Source organism: Poecilia latipinna, unplaced genomic scaffold (genome assembly GCF_001443285.1).
Source record: "Poecilia latipinna isolate Pla-1442-1.1 unplaced genomic scaffold, P_latipinna-1.0 Scaffold15, whole genome shotgun sequence".
NCBI classification, from domain to species: domain Eukaryota; kingdom Metazoa; phylum Chordata; class Actinopteri; order Cyprinodontiformes; family Poeciliidae; genus Poecilia; species Poecilia latipinna.
This window is the reverse complement of record NW_015112631.1, coordinates 879741-895031: the sequence shown is the minus strand read 5'-3', so window position 1 is coordinate 895031 and position 15291 is coordinate 879741. Positions and strand designations below refer to the sequence as shown.

Below are 15291 nucleotides of genomic sequence, written 5' to 3'. Positions count from 1 at the left end.
GACCATGCATTAAATTGATTTTTGGAACAAGGAGCTGGAACAGGGGCTTGCCCCGTCCTCTCCACGCATTGACCTGGTATTGCAGTACCTCCAGGAACAGTGCACCTCCATTATGCTGTCAGATAGTAATACTACTAAATACAAGAAACTTGTCAACATGAGTGTAACAATATAGTCAAAAGGCAGAATTGGTAAACTAAGCTTTTACTACCTATACTTTACTTTTTTTTTTTTTTACCAGTTTTTGTCAAAGCTGATAACATTTTAGTGTTTAGAATATATAATACATGTTCTATTTTAAAAATCCCCAAAATGTTTTTTTGTTGCCTAGAAATGCATTTGCTGTTTGACTGTAACTGGGCAAATATGGCCGACATGGAAAAATGCAGAAGCTGTTTTGCTTATATGGTCTCTTATCAGCTCTCTAATAAATTTGTTATGAATAGTTGTCATGTGACATCACAGTTCTGTGAACTTTGTAACTGACGGCCATCTTGGTAGGTAGGTGCTATGACAACAACAGAACAGGCATTCCCCTCATTCCCATCTAACTTATAAACAATAGAACTGCAACTATTACCCAACTACCGTTTGAGTTCTCTACCTGTGTAGTACTAAAATAAATAGCTAAAACAGATATGTGTATTGTGCTCCACAATCTGGAATATGTTGTGTTTAACATTTAGTTATTAGGGTTTTATTAAATATTTATTCCCAATAATCAAGTCTTTAGATGTTGAAGTGTCAAAAATAGAAAGACAAACATACAAGTTTCCATCCCGTTTATTGATGGTTTCTATTTTGTACATGAAGCTGCAGTAAAACAAAAAGCTCTACAAAAACAAGAACATTGATAAAAACAAACTCCAAACACAAAGGGGGACGAAACGGCCAAACAAAATGCCAGCTGACTTTACAAAAGCTTCAGATAAAAAGGAAAAGCGCTGTGATGGCGTTTGGAGGGAAACTGATTTGGGTTTTTCCAACGACATCACAGAGTCCACTGCTTCCCCTGAGGTTCCCACACAGACAGATGGTAGACGTTTTTAAAAAGGCACTTACCGAGGGATTGCATTACGTATCAGTGCATATTATACTTTATATCAAATTCTCTAGACATTTCTCCAAAAACAGAGCCAATCTGAGGGATATTACATGTTGAACACGATTAATTATTACATCCCATTGTATAACAGAACACAGGAGAGATAAAACTGAAGAAAAACATCCGTTTGAATCCTATGACAGAGTATTAAGGCTGTTCTAGACTGAACTTAATAAAAAATAGAAGTTTGTCAAATTTCACATATTTACAAGAAAAAAATGTCTCGAATGTTAAATGCTATAAAGTCACAAGATAAAAATGGTAACTTTCCATGACTCACAGCATAAATTTACAATATTAAAGCAAGGATTTAAAACATTCAGAAATTTCAATGAATAACACTCCAATTCATCAGAAACATTTATCTGAAAAAGTTTGATACTTTCCATACTTAAAATATTTAAGCTAAGATTTTGGCTAACATTGAAAAATTCAGAACTTTCTGTCAGAGAACATCTTAGCTTTAATATTGTAAATTTATGTCTTGAAATTACGACAACTTTGTATTTTTTTCTTGCAAATTCGTGATTTTTCAGTACTTTTTTCTGTTAAATACTTTTTTATGTTTTTTTAGGTTTTTATTGAAAACATATTTTTCCTTTCATCAAAAGTGGCATTTATGGTCAAATTTAGTTTTATTACAAATTTGTAAATTTATTTAAATCATGAAAAATTTGCATTTTTTTTTGCAGATTTACGACTGATAATTTTTCTTGTAAATACATCAAATGTAGTTTTTTAAATATTTTTAACTGAGATTTATTGTTTTTCTGTCATCTAAAATGACCCTAACACTCCATCGCAGGTGAATCCTGGTCAACAAACAACTAAAAATAATTTTTTATTAAACATTTACATCCAGAAACATCAGGTTGGGCTGAACATGACCTTTGGTTTGTGCGTGCATCGTGCACATAAAGGGAGAATCGACCCAAAACACAAACTCAGCTCGAACGTTGGCCCCGCCCACTTTAGTTTCAAACATTTTAATTCATAAAATAAAATCTGGCAAATGAACAAATACATTCATCATATGTGGGAAAACAAAACTTTATGAATCAATTTTTTCAGGTGGATTCTCCCTTAAAAAAAAAAAGTAAAAAAAGATACGCAATTATATTTCATAACATATTTCAAACTGTTGCATATACTAAGACTAAGGGATTGCACATACATACTATAACAGATCTTTACAGTATATAACATTTAACATTCTAGTATAAAATATAATCCTAGGCCTATCAATAGATATCTTTTGAAATATACATTCGGGGTAAAGCGTAGGCTGTGCTGGATGTGAGCATAAAGCAACGTTAAAGTCGAGTTTACCGCGCCAACGTTCTCCTTCGGTTTCACGAAGAGTCACGTAAAGCTGGCGTAAAGGAAATAAAAACTGCCAACATGGCGTCAGTTTCTTGATTTCTTTCAGACCTGAGCATCTTCAAATTTAACAAAATTGGTGTAAAACGTTTGTGCAGCAAAAATGTCTTGTTTGTGCCGCTATCATCTTAAAGACATTAAATGTTTCCAGGGGTCATGAAAGGTCAAACAGCTGCCACAACTTCTTAAAAGAAATTGCTGTCAATCAACTCGACTACATTTGTGCAGCAAAAAAATGTTTGTGCTGCTTTTGTTTAGAAAATATCAATCTGACAAAATTTGTGTCAAATGTTTGTGGAGTAAACATTTTCGTGCTGCTAGTAATTTAAAGATATTACTTTTACAAATCAAGCAAATTTGTTACAAATCAACTCAGCTATGTTGTGCAGCAAAAATATTTGTTTGTGCCGCTGTCATTTTAAGGATATTAAAAAATGTTTCTGGAAGTTGTGAAAGGTCCACCAGAACCCCCACCTTCCTAAACGATATGTTTGTGCAGCAAACATTTTTATTTTTTTAAATGAAAGTTTGAAGGTCGAAAGGTCAACCACATTACCCAAATCTATCAAAATTTGTGTTAAACGTTTGTGCTGCGTTTGTGTAGTAAAAATGGTTGGTTTGTGCCGCCATCATTTACTACATTTACAAAATCAAACAAATTTGGTATCAAACAACTCGGCAAAATTTTTTGTTTGTGCTCCTTTTGATATGAAGATATCAATGATGACCTCTGGAAACTTTTTTTATTATCTTTTAAATAATAGCGGCACAAATAAAAATGTTTGCTGCACAAATGTTTGACACCAATTTTGTCAAATTTGAAGAAGGTAGCGGGGTGCAAGTTCACTCAGGTTTTTTTCAGCAGAGTGCCAACGTTCTCCTTTCTCTGTTTCACAAAGAGTCACATAAAGCTGGCGCAAAGGAAATAAAAGCACAAAATGTCGTGGCCGGTTACCTGCCAATATGGCATCAGTTTCAGATTTCTCAGCCAGTTTATTGCGAGATATGGTAAAAGAAGGGGGCTGTAGGGAGCTCCGTATTATACCGACTTCAGTCGATTTAGTTGACAGCGTTAAAAAACGTAGCAAAGGTAACATCCAACAGTGTGCAGGAGAGAGCGGTCACTGTAAAACAGTGTTTTACTCTTTTGAGTTCCACCATTTTAAATTATCTTTACTTTAGCTATTAGCATGGTTAGCATGTAGGGTTCCCTACAAAATGCTTAGATTTCCAAAAGGCTCCCAACCCTTTTAAAATCAGGCAAAAGGCAGTTCTGAAGTATAAAACAGAGCAACTTCGCTCTGATATAATCAACCTGTTTGGTAATTTATGAGTTCAGCCTCTGGAGAGTCTCCGTCTCCTTCAATTCGATGAAATGTTTCAAAGGTGGGAAGCAAAATACCAAAGTCCAGCTCTCTGGGTTTCCTGCTATGATAACTTCCACACTGAAGAGTGTTGTCAGTTCAACCAGGTGGTATTTCTGGATCGCCAACTGATCAGAAAAGGAAATTTTGAGCCTCTATCAGATGATATATCAGTGCGTCTAGGTGCAAAAGCATTTCTGTTTAATTACCGTTGAGGGAAATGTGAGTTGTTGGCGTTTTAATTAGCGTTTAACTTCGTTTTGTTCAAGAAATTAAGCAAAATATTAAATTTCATGTGCGTCAGTAGTGACATGCTAGCATCGTAGGGTAAGATAAAGTTGACGTTTCTGGTCTCTCTGACACAAATATTAAAAATTAATTCAGAAACAGTTGTTTCTTCCACCTTCAGCGCAGCAAGAGTAATTTGTTTTCACGTTTTTATCATTTGGAGTTTAATCAAAGATTAAAACATTAAGCTTGATCCATTTTTCTTTCCCGTTTTCTACTATAAAACTATGAAAATTCATTAATTTCTCTATAATGCACAATTATTGTTAGCTTTGTTTTGTTCTGTGGAGTCCTTTTGCTTTCTAGGGGACATTCAGTTATAAAATACAGAAAAATAAACAATATGCAGTCGTGTCGAGAAGAAAGAACCGAGTTTCGGCTCCTAAACGTTACTGAATTTATTTATTTTCAGCCACAGAAAAACTAGAAATCTGGATGTCAGCTGCTGTGTTGGTGTGATCCTAGTATACCAACTGAGCCAGTGCAGGTTAGCCTTTTTTGTTTGAGTTTATCAAACAGAAACAAAGCCAAGCACTTGGATTGTTATGCATGAAGCCATGGAGACATAAATCACATGTTGTGGTGCTTTTCTAATGTGATGTTTAGCACCTGTGCATCACTGAGGATGCAGCAAAAACTCAACTATAACCAATGTTTAGATGTTGACCTGTGCTGGAGATTCGACTCGGTGAGTAGAAATGTAATTTACATTCGTTTTAAATGAGGACAACTAATGTATTGAGTCCTTTTCAGGTGAGAAAAGTGATGTTTAAAGGAAAATATGATGAAAAACAGAAGCTTCTGAACTGTTACGATGCTGTTTAAACTGAACTGCGAGTCAGAGGAGTTAGAACCTGTGTAGTGGAGGATTTCTGGTTTTGTTGGTTGTTGTGTTTCTTTTCTGGGTCCCTCAGCAGTCCAGTGTAGACATCTCTTATTGTACTGAATCCAAATCTGTAGAAACAAAAGGAAAACCATAATTATCACATACAAACAACAATAATTACAGGTGAAACCAGTTTTATCCAGCAATATTATCACGTTTCCATTTGCCTGGGTAGTAATAGTCACCCTCACTGTTGCCAACTTAGCGACTTCGTCGATACATTTAGCAAATTAAAAAACCTCTTTAGCAAGTTTTTTCTAAAAAACAAAAAACAAAACAAAAAAAAACATTATAACATGATGTAAGGCTAAAAAATGTGGATTTTACATGATACTGCACCTTTAATAAATGTAACATCTATAGTTGAAGCTGTGGGTCTGAAACTTAAGTGCATTTTTCTGCAGAACTTTTAGATGTGAAATGAACCCGCCTGCTGCTGCTGTTCAGTCCGCGTCACCATCACGTCTCTCTCTCTTTCTTAACAGTGACGTCTCCTCCTCCTCCTCCTCCTCCAACTCCTCCTGATCCACCTCCACCTGTGCCGCCTGCTGCTCCGCTCCCTGATCCAGAAGCTGGAGCAGCTCCTGACCCTGAACTGGCTCCGGATGCTGCTGCCGACGCGGATCCCGCTGGAGCCGGAACGGCGCCCAGGATGGTGGAGACCTCTCCCTGCATGAAGGCCCAGGGCGGGCTGTTGGGAGAGTTATCCAGCGGGCAGCGCTCTCCACTGGGGCAGTACACCTCGCCGTCGCCCCGCCGGCTCTGGATGTACACTCTGGTGCAGGGGAAGCAGAACCTGCATTTGAAATGAGAGACGGGAAACATTTATGAGAATACAACTAGTATAGACCAGTCATAATTTCCATCTCCCATCTGGAGGGCAAAAAAGCTGCTGCTAGCCAAAGATTAGCATTAGTTTTAGCTGTTTATCTTAAATACATGATTGATATATAAAAGAAAAAAGGTGCAGTGCTTTGCTACTAATTGCAAACATTACATAAACTAGATAACAAGGTCAGGAAAAAGTTTTTAATTTAGAAAAAAATAGCGTGGGGAGGAGAGTAGTTCAGCAATGCTAGCTTGACTTTGACAACTTTACCATGTAGCTATGCTGTGGAATTCGGTGCGTTTCAGTTAAAAAATTAAAAAATAGGCGAGCTAAACTACTCTGACAGACCATAAGAAGAGCAGATATTTAAATGAGCTAATCTACCACTGCTTTGTTCAATGCTCTTAAGAATTTAAAGTTTAAATGTGGATACTTGCAATAAGAAGCCATTATTATTAGTTTTTGTTGAACACTATCTCAAAATGTCAATATTATCATTTATTGCAATAATTTCTGGGACAATTTATTATCCAGTAAAATTTGTTGTTGTGACAGGCCTACTAATTGTTTTAGTTACAAATTGTTTTATTGATTTAACAGATAAGTGACATATTCTACAGATTTTTTATTTGACCATTTAAACCTTTTTTTTTTAAAGAAAATATTAGAAATAAATAAAAGATGCAAAACAAACAAATAAAGTTCTTCTTTTTTTAAGAAAGTAAACATTTGGTCCTGAAATACATCATCATCTTATTCATCTAGTGAATTTGAACCAGAAGAAGCAAAAACAACCTCAGGAGTTTTGGCTGAAACATCTCTACAGATTTTGTTCTTTTTTTTGTTAAATATAAATGTACATTTATACATATTTGGCTTAATTACTGCTCTGATTGTTTTCTCTGGAAATTGCATTTTTTTTATTTTACTTAATGATTAATCAATTACTAAATTATTTGATAATTATTTCAATAGGCTAATCATGATTAATGGAAGTAATCATTTCAGCATCAATTGAAATAATTGATTAATCAATTCTTTAGCTGCAGATGCTTGCAACAAATGATCAAGCGTACGCTAAAGGAATGATATATTATACTATTTTATCAATAAAATGATTACTTATTTAAATAAAAAAAATTGTTTTCATTTTGAATTTTAAATGTATTTTTAATATTCTGTAAAATAATATTAAATCTCTGATTAATCAAGCACTAAAGAAACATTATTGAATTAAAAATGTTTTTTATTTTTTTATTTTATTAATTTAAAAAACAGAATTGAGTTTCCTTGAATTTTTAAATTTAATGTCATGCGCCAATTTTTGTAACGATTAATCGTCTAGAAATGCTGATTAGTAAATTAATCGTTAGCTGGAGCACTAATAAAAAACCGCAGTAAATCCATATAAACAGAAAACGCACCTGTGCCCAGGCACTGATGGACACTGGACAAAGTGCGTGTCCTCCAGACGCTCATGGCACAGCGTGCAGGACAGCGTGTTTCCGGTCGGATGGGTGTTGCTGACAGATGCCGACCCCAGCTCGGAGGCACCGTTGTTGGGTAACGCCGCAGCAGTGGTGGCTGCCTCCGCGGAGCTGCTGGATCCCAGAGGCTCGGCTCCGGACCGGGCCGTCGGGGGGCGTTGCTGCCTGGCCGGGGATGAAGCGGGCTTCGGGCTCGTCTGGCTCACGCCTCCAGCCATGGAAAAAGACGAAGAAGACAGGCTTGTGCTCTTGCTGCCGCTGGTGCCAGCCTGGGTCTGAGTCTGGGACTTGGCCTGGGAGGAAATGAGCTCCCGTTCCAGCTCCGGAGTGATGAAGGAGGAGATCCCGATCCCCAGCTGTCTGCGGCTCATCTCAGCCAGCACCGGCGCCGGGAAGATCATCGGGCTGCTCATCGGCGCTGTCCTGGCGGTCAGACCCGCTGGCATACCCGCAAGCAGGCCGGGCATTCCCGCAATGCTTTGAGTCACCAGATTGGGCGGGATGGCGGCTCCGATCATGGGTCTCCGGCTGCTGCTGGGGCTCTGGCGGTTCATCTCTTGGGGCGGCTGCCCGTCGCGGTGCAGCCCGTTGGGCGGCACGCGTATCGTCGTCCCGCCGCCTTCCCCTCTCCCTCCCCGGTCAAAGCGCTCCGCGTGCTGCCTTCCGCCGTCCGGCCCCGGCTCTGCTCTTGCTAAGGAGCCGTGTTTGTTGGGAGAGGGGCCGGGCGACCTCACGTTGCCATCCTGCATGCCGTGACTCCGCTTCAGCTGGCGGGCGCTTGCTATCAGGAACTCGATCTGGTTAGCCCCCTCGTAGTTAACGCAACCGCGGCAGACCACCTCGCTGAAGTCCCACACCACGGTCCATGGCATCTTCGGCAGGTCGCACAAGTAGCACCACTGGCGCCTGGACGACGAAGAAGGGGAGGACATGGCTGCCTGGCGGGCCACCTGGCACACCTGTTCGGGTTCAAACAGCCAGCTAGCACGCTAACGTGCTAACACAGGTTAGCTTCGTTAACCTATTTCGGTTCGACAGGTGTACGCACTCTCTTTTCGACAAACTTTCCGCCTTAACAGATCCAACACAACTTTAGAAAAACGCTACTCATTTTAAGCATTAAAAATAATGACAAATATTAAAGTCGTCTAAGCTCTTTTCAATATATTTGCTTTGTTTATCCTGTTCGGCCTACTTCTCGCTCCTGTCAACTGTTTTTCCCCGACAGACGCTGGTAGGTTACGTAATCGTTCGAGGAGGATTATGGGTGTTTGAGTTGTTTTGACCAGCGCTACCAACTCAAATACTTCCAACAAACCGGGAGGTGGGACTACAATCCACCGTGACCCGGAAGTACTCCTTACAAGTCTGGGTTCACTTTGTGTCAACACATGTTCATTCCCACCTCAGAGCCATGCGTGTTGAGCTAAAAAACGTTGTGAGTTCTATTGTTAGCAGTTATTTTTAAACTATAAAACATGCCAAAAGACATTTCTTCGTCTTCGAGCGAGGATGAAACGGACAATGTTGCCATGGAAACAACGGAACGGCAGAAAGAACCCGGTAAGCATACGGATGTAATTTAAGCTAAGTTGGTGCAAAAAAGAAATGGGTTTTAAAATGGTATCTCCGACCAAAAACCTAATATTACCGTGTGTGTTGCACTTTAAATATAAATTAGAAATAACTATTTTGTATATGCGGGTTGTTAATCAACAAAGTTGCTTAACAAAATATGAATACTTATAATTTATGTATAAAATAATACAGTCTGAGACGCACTCCATTACAGTAGATGGCGGTAATGCATTCCATACATTTCTTACCAAGTGGAACTAGTACTTTTTCCATCAACATTAAGAAATTAATGACTTAAAACAAGGCCCTATATGTTGCAGAAAAGTTACTTTTAAGTTTGTCTTAATTCAGTTGTTTGAACTGGAAACAAGGCCAAAAAATATTTGGTGAAATTGAGTGTTTTTGCAGTGAAACACGTCTTTTTGTAACCAAAGACATTTTATGTAGACTTTATTCCTAAAAATGAAAAAACAAAAACAAAAAAACAGTCCATAAACTGTTTTATTCTGACATTTTAGCTTTCCTTTAAGAATAATTTGTTGCTAAAATGAATACTTACTTCAAAACTTTTGATCCTTTATCCTAAAAATTACTTTGGTACACTGCAAAAAGTCTTAGCACATATTTTTGGTCTAGTTTCTTGTGCAAATATTTTAGTAAACTTGAAATAAAACAAAACTAATTTACAAGTAACTTGTTTTAAGTCAGTAATTCCTTGATATCGATAAAAAGTACTAGTTCCACTGGTAGAATATTCACTTATAATGTGACATTCTTCCCATAGTATAAGTGAAACAATGCTACACAATATTTTCTTTGTGAACGATAAATTGACCCAGAATTTGTTGCAATAAACAATAATGTTGTTTTTAAATCATTTTCCAGCAATATAATGGTTATGGCACAACAATTCAAGAACACATTACCAAGTATCAATTCTAATGAACATTTAACACTGGAACTGGAAGACCTTTTAAGAATCCAAAATAAATAAAACAAAAAATAAAATGAATTAAAAAGTCTCTGTAAACAAAATTGTTCTTCATAAAAAGGTGCTAGTTGAGACCAAAGTACCAAACTGAAGACTTTTATCATCCAGTTGTTGGTAGAAAAAGAAAAAAAAAAAGAGAAAAACAATAAATCATGGAAATGATTGATCTCGATCTAATCCATCATGGGATTAACTGATTTATTGCGACAGGCCTAGAAATAATCTGCCAATGTGATTTTTCATCAACATTAAGGAATAATTAAACTAAGCTCCTGCATCTTGCTGAAAGTTATTTATAAGTTAGTTTTATATTATTTGACATGTACTAAGATATTTGCACTAGAAATTAGAATAACGATACTCAGCAAGATTTTGTGTTTTTGCAGTGAAGTTTTTGGAATTTTCACACCATAATTGAATAAAATCCCCTCACTTTTCAGATTTTTATTTGTGTTTGTCCATCACAAAACATCCCAATAAAAACAAAACAAAAAAGTATGTGGAAGTGTTTTCCCACATAGTGCTAAGCCGACAGATCCTCTGCTTTCAAACTCTTATTTAATGACGAGTTGCTTGTTTGTTTCTGCAGCCAGGAAGACCGCACGGCTGGAGTGTCCTGAGGACTTTGTGTCTTTCTGCCACGTCCCCTGCAGCAGCACGCTGGCAGACAATCTGAGGAACAACGAGAACGAGTTGTGGCTCATTAAAGCTCCTGCCAGCTTCGACCCCCACTGGTGGGTACAGCCTGTGCTCCTTGCGTCTGTTATCATGCATTCCGATCTTTACAAGAACTTGAATGGAAATTAAGCTTTGTCCTCGCGGTTTACTCTCGCTGCTGTTCCGTTTCAGCAGAAAGGTGAGGTTGAAAATCTTCTTGGAACTCAGTCAGGGATGATTGTCAGTTTTTCTGCCGTTCTTTACTGGCCAATTTTAGATTTTATAGAACATTAGCAGCTGGTGAGGAGGTCTTGGTTTAATCCAGTCCACAAAGACTTTATGTCCAGCAAGTTTAAAATAAACCTTAGTTTTCTTCCTGTTTATCATCTTCTCGATTTAGAAAATGTTGGTTTCATTTCAAATTAATAAGTTCCACCCATAATTTCCATATAGATTTATTGGTTTCCCATGATAAAGACATGGAGGACCAGTACTTGACTGGTTTGAGTCAACTTCTCATTTGAATGGAGAAAAATCACATGTGGCGTTCCACAGGGTTCAGTCCTGGGACCCCTGTTGTCTACATGCTCCTGTGAGCTCAGGCAGGGCTAGCCCAATCCTTTTTAGCATATTTTCATTTTTGAGGCCCTTTAAACCCAACATGTCAACACCAGATGCTTCTTCGATCCTAAGCAACTCTACTGGCACATATGTAGCATACCGGCTACCTTTGCAGAAACAAAACTGAAGTTATTATCTTTGGACCTAAAGAAGAACGACCTGGAGACAACGCACAGCTTCAGCTGTTAGAGCTGGAAACCAGAGATCAAGATGAACTCTGACCTGAACATTCAGATACACATAAAGAAGGTTACAAAGTCAGCCTTCTATCACCTGGAGAACATTTCCAGGGTTAGAGGACTAATGTCTCAGCATTAGAAAAACTCATCCATCTGTATCTGTAGTTGCATTGATTACTGCAACAGGTCTGCATAAAAAATCAGAACGTTGATTATTTCACTTCTAACATGGGAAAAATGTCTTGTAAGTAAAATAATCTACCAGTGAAACTAGAACGTTTGATCAACGTTAAGGACTTAAAACAAGCTCCTAAGAAGTTACATTTAAGTTAGTTTTGTCTTTTTTAAAGTGTATTAAGATATTTTCAGAAGAAACTAAACCAAAAATACTTGGTAAGATTTTGTGTTTTCACAGTGAACAGGAAAGATTTCAAAGAAAATTCANATTCNTAAAAACTTTATTAATCCCAAAGGGAAATTAGATGTTGTGGTAACTCTTCAAATAGTTATTGTATATTGTTACGGCCGTTGGCAGGAAAGATCTCTTGTAGCAGTCTGAATTACATACAATAAATTTGATAACATTTTGTTTTTGCAGTGTAATATTGGAGAACAACCTATCCACACAAATGTCCATGTTCTTTGAAATCTTTCCTGTTGAAATTTTACTAAGTATTTTTACTTTAGTTGTGTAAATATTTGGTGCACTCAGAAAAAGACAAAACAAACTTACAAGCAACTTTTCAGCAAAATATAGGAGCTTGTTTTAAGTCTATAATTCCTTAATGTTGATAAAGTTCTAGTTGGGCACTGCCCCGTTACCTAGCAACCCCATCCAAGCCCCAACCGTTACCTAGCAACTCAGTTTTAGTTCCACTGGCAGATTATTTCACTTATAAATGTCTTGTTACAAGTGAAATATTCCACCAGTGGAACTAACTAGAACTTTTTCATTAATATTAAGGGATTACTGACTTTAAACGAGCTGCTATATTGTTCTGGAAATGCAGTCGTCTTAATTCAAGTATACTAGGGTATTTGACATTAGATAAAAATTATGTGGTAAGATTTTGTGTTTTTGCAGTGTATTCCAACTCTCCATTTGTTTTCCCTGCAGCTTCAGCGGCGTCCAGGTTCCCCTGTCGGGTCTCCAGACCCTTAAGGTTCCGGTTGGACCGGTCCAGCAGAGCTACAGCGTCCTGGCGTCGTCCCACCCCAACGACCTTCACCTGCTCACCAGCGACAGCCGGACGTCGGACGGCTTCGTCTTCGCTCCGGCCTTTTCCGGCCTGCTGAACATCTGCGAAAGCTACGGGGACGCCGGCGCCGAGCGGGCGCCACATGTTGTGCCGACCGCCCTGGCGCCCGCCATCCCCTCCGGCCTCAAGCAGCGGTTCCACCCGTTCGGCAGCAAGACCCCGAAGCTCACCTATGTGGCGGAGAATGAGGCGGACGGAGCCGCGTTCGGGCCGTCGTCGACGACGCTGCGGCCGCTGGTGATGAAGCAGTTCGTAGAAGACGGAGGCCGGGTGGGTGAGGATGACGAGGAGGAGGGCAGGAAGAGGAAAAAGAAGAAGAAGAAAGAGAAGCGGATAAAATCTGAAGAAGTGGAAGTGTTGCTGCAGATGAAACAGGAGCCATCCGATGAAAATCTGGATGAAGTGACGGCGGCGGGTCTTCCTTTCGGAGAGGAGAAGACGACGAAGAAGAAGAAGAAGAAGAAGGACAGGGAGCGGGAGGAGGTGGAGGAGGGGCTGGAGCCCGGCGTGAATGTTAAGGAGGAATCAGTTTCTGTGAAATGTGAGCCGCTGGACGTTTTATACAGCGACGCAGCGGAGAGTTCAGGGAAGAAGAAAAAGAAGAAGAAGAAAAGCAGAACTGAGGAGGACGTGCAGTCCTGATTCCCTCCATCTTTGAACGTCTCCAGACGTAAACGCTTAAAGCTGCAGCATGTAACGTTTAGAAAAAAGGTCTTTTCACGTTTATGACACTGATAATCTCTGAAAAGATCGATCTCCTCCCTGAGCTGCTATTGATGTCAGAAGAAATGACTAAAAACAACCAATCAGAGCCTGGAGGCGGAGCTTAGCGCTGTCAATCAATTTTATGTATCATTTATGCTGCTTAAAGTGCCAGAGGCAGAGAAACAACTCATCATGACAGGAAAACTGTTTATCCACCATCATCAGTTATGGCTACGCTAACTAGCCTTAGCGTTCATCAGTGGAAGGTGATTGACAGCGCTTAGACCCGCCTCCCGGCTCTGATTGGTTGTTTCTAGTTAGCACTGGGAGAAGCCAGAAGAGCTCAGTTTTTCACGTTATCTGTCTTAAACCATAATTAGTTTGTAATCATTTCTTGTGAAAGTTACGTACTGTCTCTTTAAGGCCGGTTTCCCTCACAGCAGCTGGACGAGGCGGGAAATGGGGAAGCATCTCCTCGTTTTGGTCCAGTTCCTGCCGACTCCTGGTGGATTTCATGGCCTGAGATTTGCTCTGTGTTGCTGTGTTTGCTTACACAACCACAGATTTACTGTGGTAAAGCTTTCAGGACTGATTTGGGTCACAAACCTCTAAAATGAGATTAAAAAAACTTTTAATGAAGGGGACAAAGTGTTTGGTGTTTTTTTGTCCTGCAGTTGTGAATTCAGACCAACAGTTTGTCTTAGAGATGTGATTTCATCCTGGAGGAATGAAAACCAAATGTGTGGCCCTGAAAGGCAACAGTAACATGGATGAAAGAAGAGTGTATCTGTGCCTGGTGAATGTTTGGTTAAAACATGTTGGTTTTCATTCAGAAAACCCAGAAATTTGACTCAAGTAAGAGAAGAAATACTTTATAATAAAATTACTCAAAGTACAGCGTAATAAGAATATTTCTGAAAGTAAATTTTAAAAAAAGTTAGTAAATGTAACTAGTTACTACCCAACCCTGCATTTAATTCAATAGAAAACTTCAACTTCCTGATCAACTTTGCCATTTTTTCTAAAATCTTCCGTCTTTCCCTGACGCAGCGGAGGAGTCCTTGCTGTGGCCGGTAGGTGGCGCCAGAGTCCGGCCTGTGGGCCACACGGCTCAGCCTGCAGCCTCAGAACAACCTCTCACCTTTTAGACACTTATTTCTCCCGACAGATGTGATGGATTTCCTGCTGGAGTCTGAACGCAGAGGAAGGATTTGTAAATGTTGGTTTCTGAGGCGGCGGACGGAGAAACATCGGATCTTTGACTCTGAGGCGAAACATTTCAGGCTCGGCTCTGCATCACCCCCACCCTGCTCCTCTCCGCTCTGCACCGGAGTATGGTCCTGCTTCCTAATGAGCTCAGGCACCTCTGGTGCTTTCACAGCCTCACCATCTGTGGTGCACACACACACACACACACACACACACACACGCTCCCAGCCTGGGAAGCATGTCCATCTGATCAGACTTTGCAGCACCTTGCAGCTCTATGGCGTACTGGGCCACTGTAGACACCAAAAAAAAGTACATTTCCACTAAAAACCTCAGAAAAAACAACCAGGAAATGTTAACTGAGTTTGAAAAGTTAAAATTTGCAACAAAAACTCAGAAATATTCCAGAAAAAACAAAGAAATTTGTCAGTTTGGAAAAAAAAAATCTAAATTTGAATCTATTAATTTAATCTCAAAATTTGAGTTTTTCCTAGCACAGTTTTTACTTTTCAAACAGAAGTATCCATATTCTTTTCTGGAAATAATCTGCATTTATTTCAAAATTTCTGAGTATTTTTCAACCAAGGTTTCAGTTTTTGGAACTCAGAAATTTTCTTGTTTCTTCAAAAAGATTCTGAAATTAATCTTTCTTTTTTTTTCTTGCAAATTTTTAAACTTTTCAAACTGAATTTCCAAAAGTCAAATAATTTTGACTTTTGAAACTCAAAGATTTCCTCATTTTCTTCTAGAAAA

At 39.1% G+C, this 15291-nt stretch overlaps 2 protein-coding genes across 5 annotated transcripts; one reads left to right on the top strand and one right to left on the bottom strand.

Moving 5' to 3' along the window:
* Window positions 1–767: 767 nt before the first annotated feature.
* irf2bp1 (interferon regulatory factor 2 binding protein 1) lies at window positions 768–8613 on the bottom strand. Of its 2 annotated transcripts, none has more exons than XM_015032910.1 (3): window positions 7277–8613; window positions 5460–5819; window positions 768–5094 (listed from the first exon to the last, which is right to left on the bottom strand). In XM_015032910.1, the coding sequence occupies exons 1-2, from the start codon at window positions 8269–8271 to the stop codon at window positions 5483–5485; spliced, it is 1332 nt and encodes a 443-aa protein (XP_014888396.1). In that variant the 5' UTR covers window positions 8272–8613; the 3' UTR covers window positions 768–5094; window positions 5460–5482. The 2 variants fall into 2 exon arrangements, with proteins under 2 accessions (XP_014888396.1, XP_014888389.1); XM_015032903.1 differs by having other exon boundaries at window positions 768–5091; window positions 5454–5819; window positions 7277–8612.
* Window positions 8614–8691: 78 nt separating this feature from the next.
* polr1g (RNA polymerase I subunit G) lies at window positions 8692–13327 on the top strand. Of its 3 annotated transcripts, none has more exons than XM_015032970.1 (4): window positions 8692–8902; window positions 10498–10642; window positions 12483–13089; window positions 13225–13327. In XM_015032970.1, exons 1-4 carry the CDS (start codon window positions 8818–8820, stop codon window positions 13264–13266), a joined length of 879 nt encoding a protein of 292 aa, XP_014888456.1. In that variant the 5' UTR covers window positions 8692–8817; the 3' UTR covers window positions 13267–13327. The 3 variants fall into 3 exon arrangements, with proteins under 3 accessions (XP_014888456.1, XP_014888448.1, XP_014888439.1); XM_015032962.1 differs by having other exon boundaries at window positions 13222–13327; XM_015032953.1 differs by having other exon boundaries at window positions 8706–8902; window positions 12483–13327.
* Window positions 13328–15291: the final 1964 nt, after the last annotated feature.

Coding starts and splice junctions, on each gene's coding strand:
- irf2bp1 (XM_015032910.1), bottom strand. CDS start 8,271: ATGTCCTCCCCTTCTTCGTCGTCCAGGCGCCAGTGGTGCTACTTGTGC. Junction 5,820..7,276: donor CCATCAGTGCCTGGGCACAG/GTGCGTTTTCTG, acceptor TTTCAAATGCAG/GTTCTGCTTCCCCTGCACCA.
- polr1g (XM_015032953.1), top strand. CDS start 8,818: ATGCCAAAAGACATTTCTTCGTCTTCGAGCGAGGATGAAACGGACAAT. Junction 8,903..10,497: donor GGAACGGCAGAAAGAACCCG/GTAAGCATACGG, acceptor TTGTTTCTGCAG/CCAGGAAGACCGCACGGCTG. Junction 10,643..12,482: donor GCCAGCTTCGACCCCCACTG/GTGGGTACAGCC, acceptor TTTTCCCTGCAG/CTTCAGCGGCGTCCAGGTTC.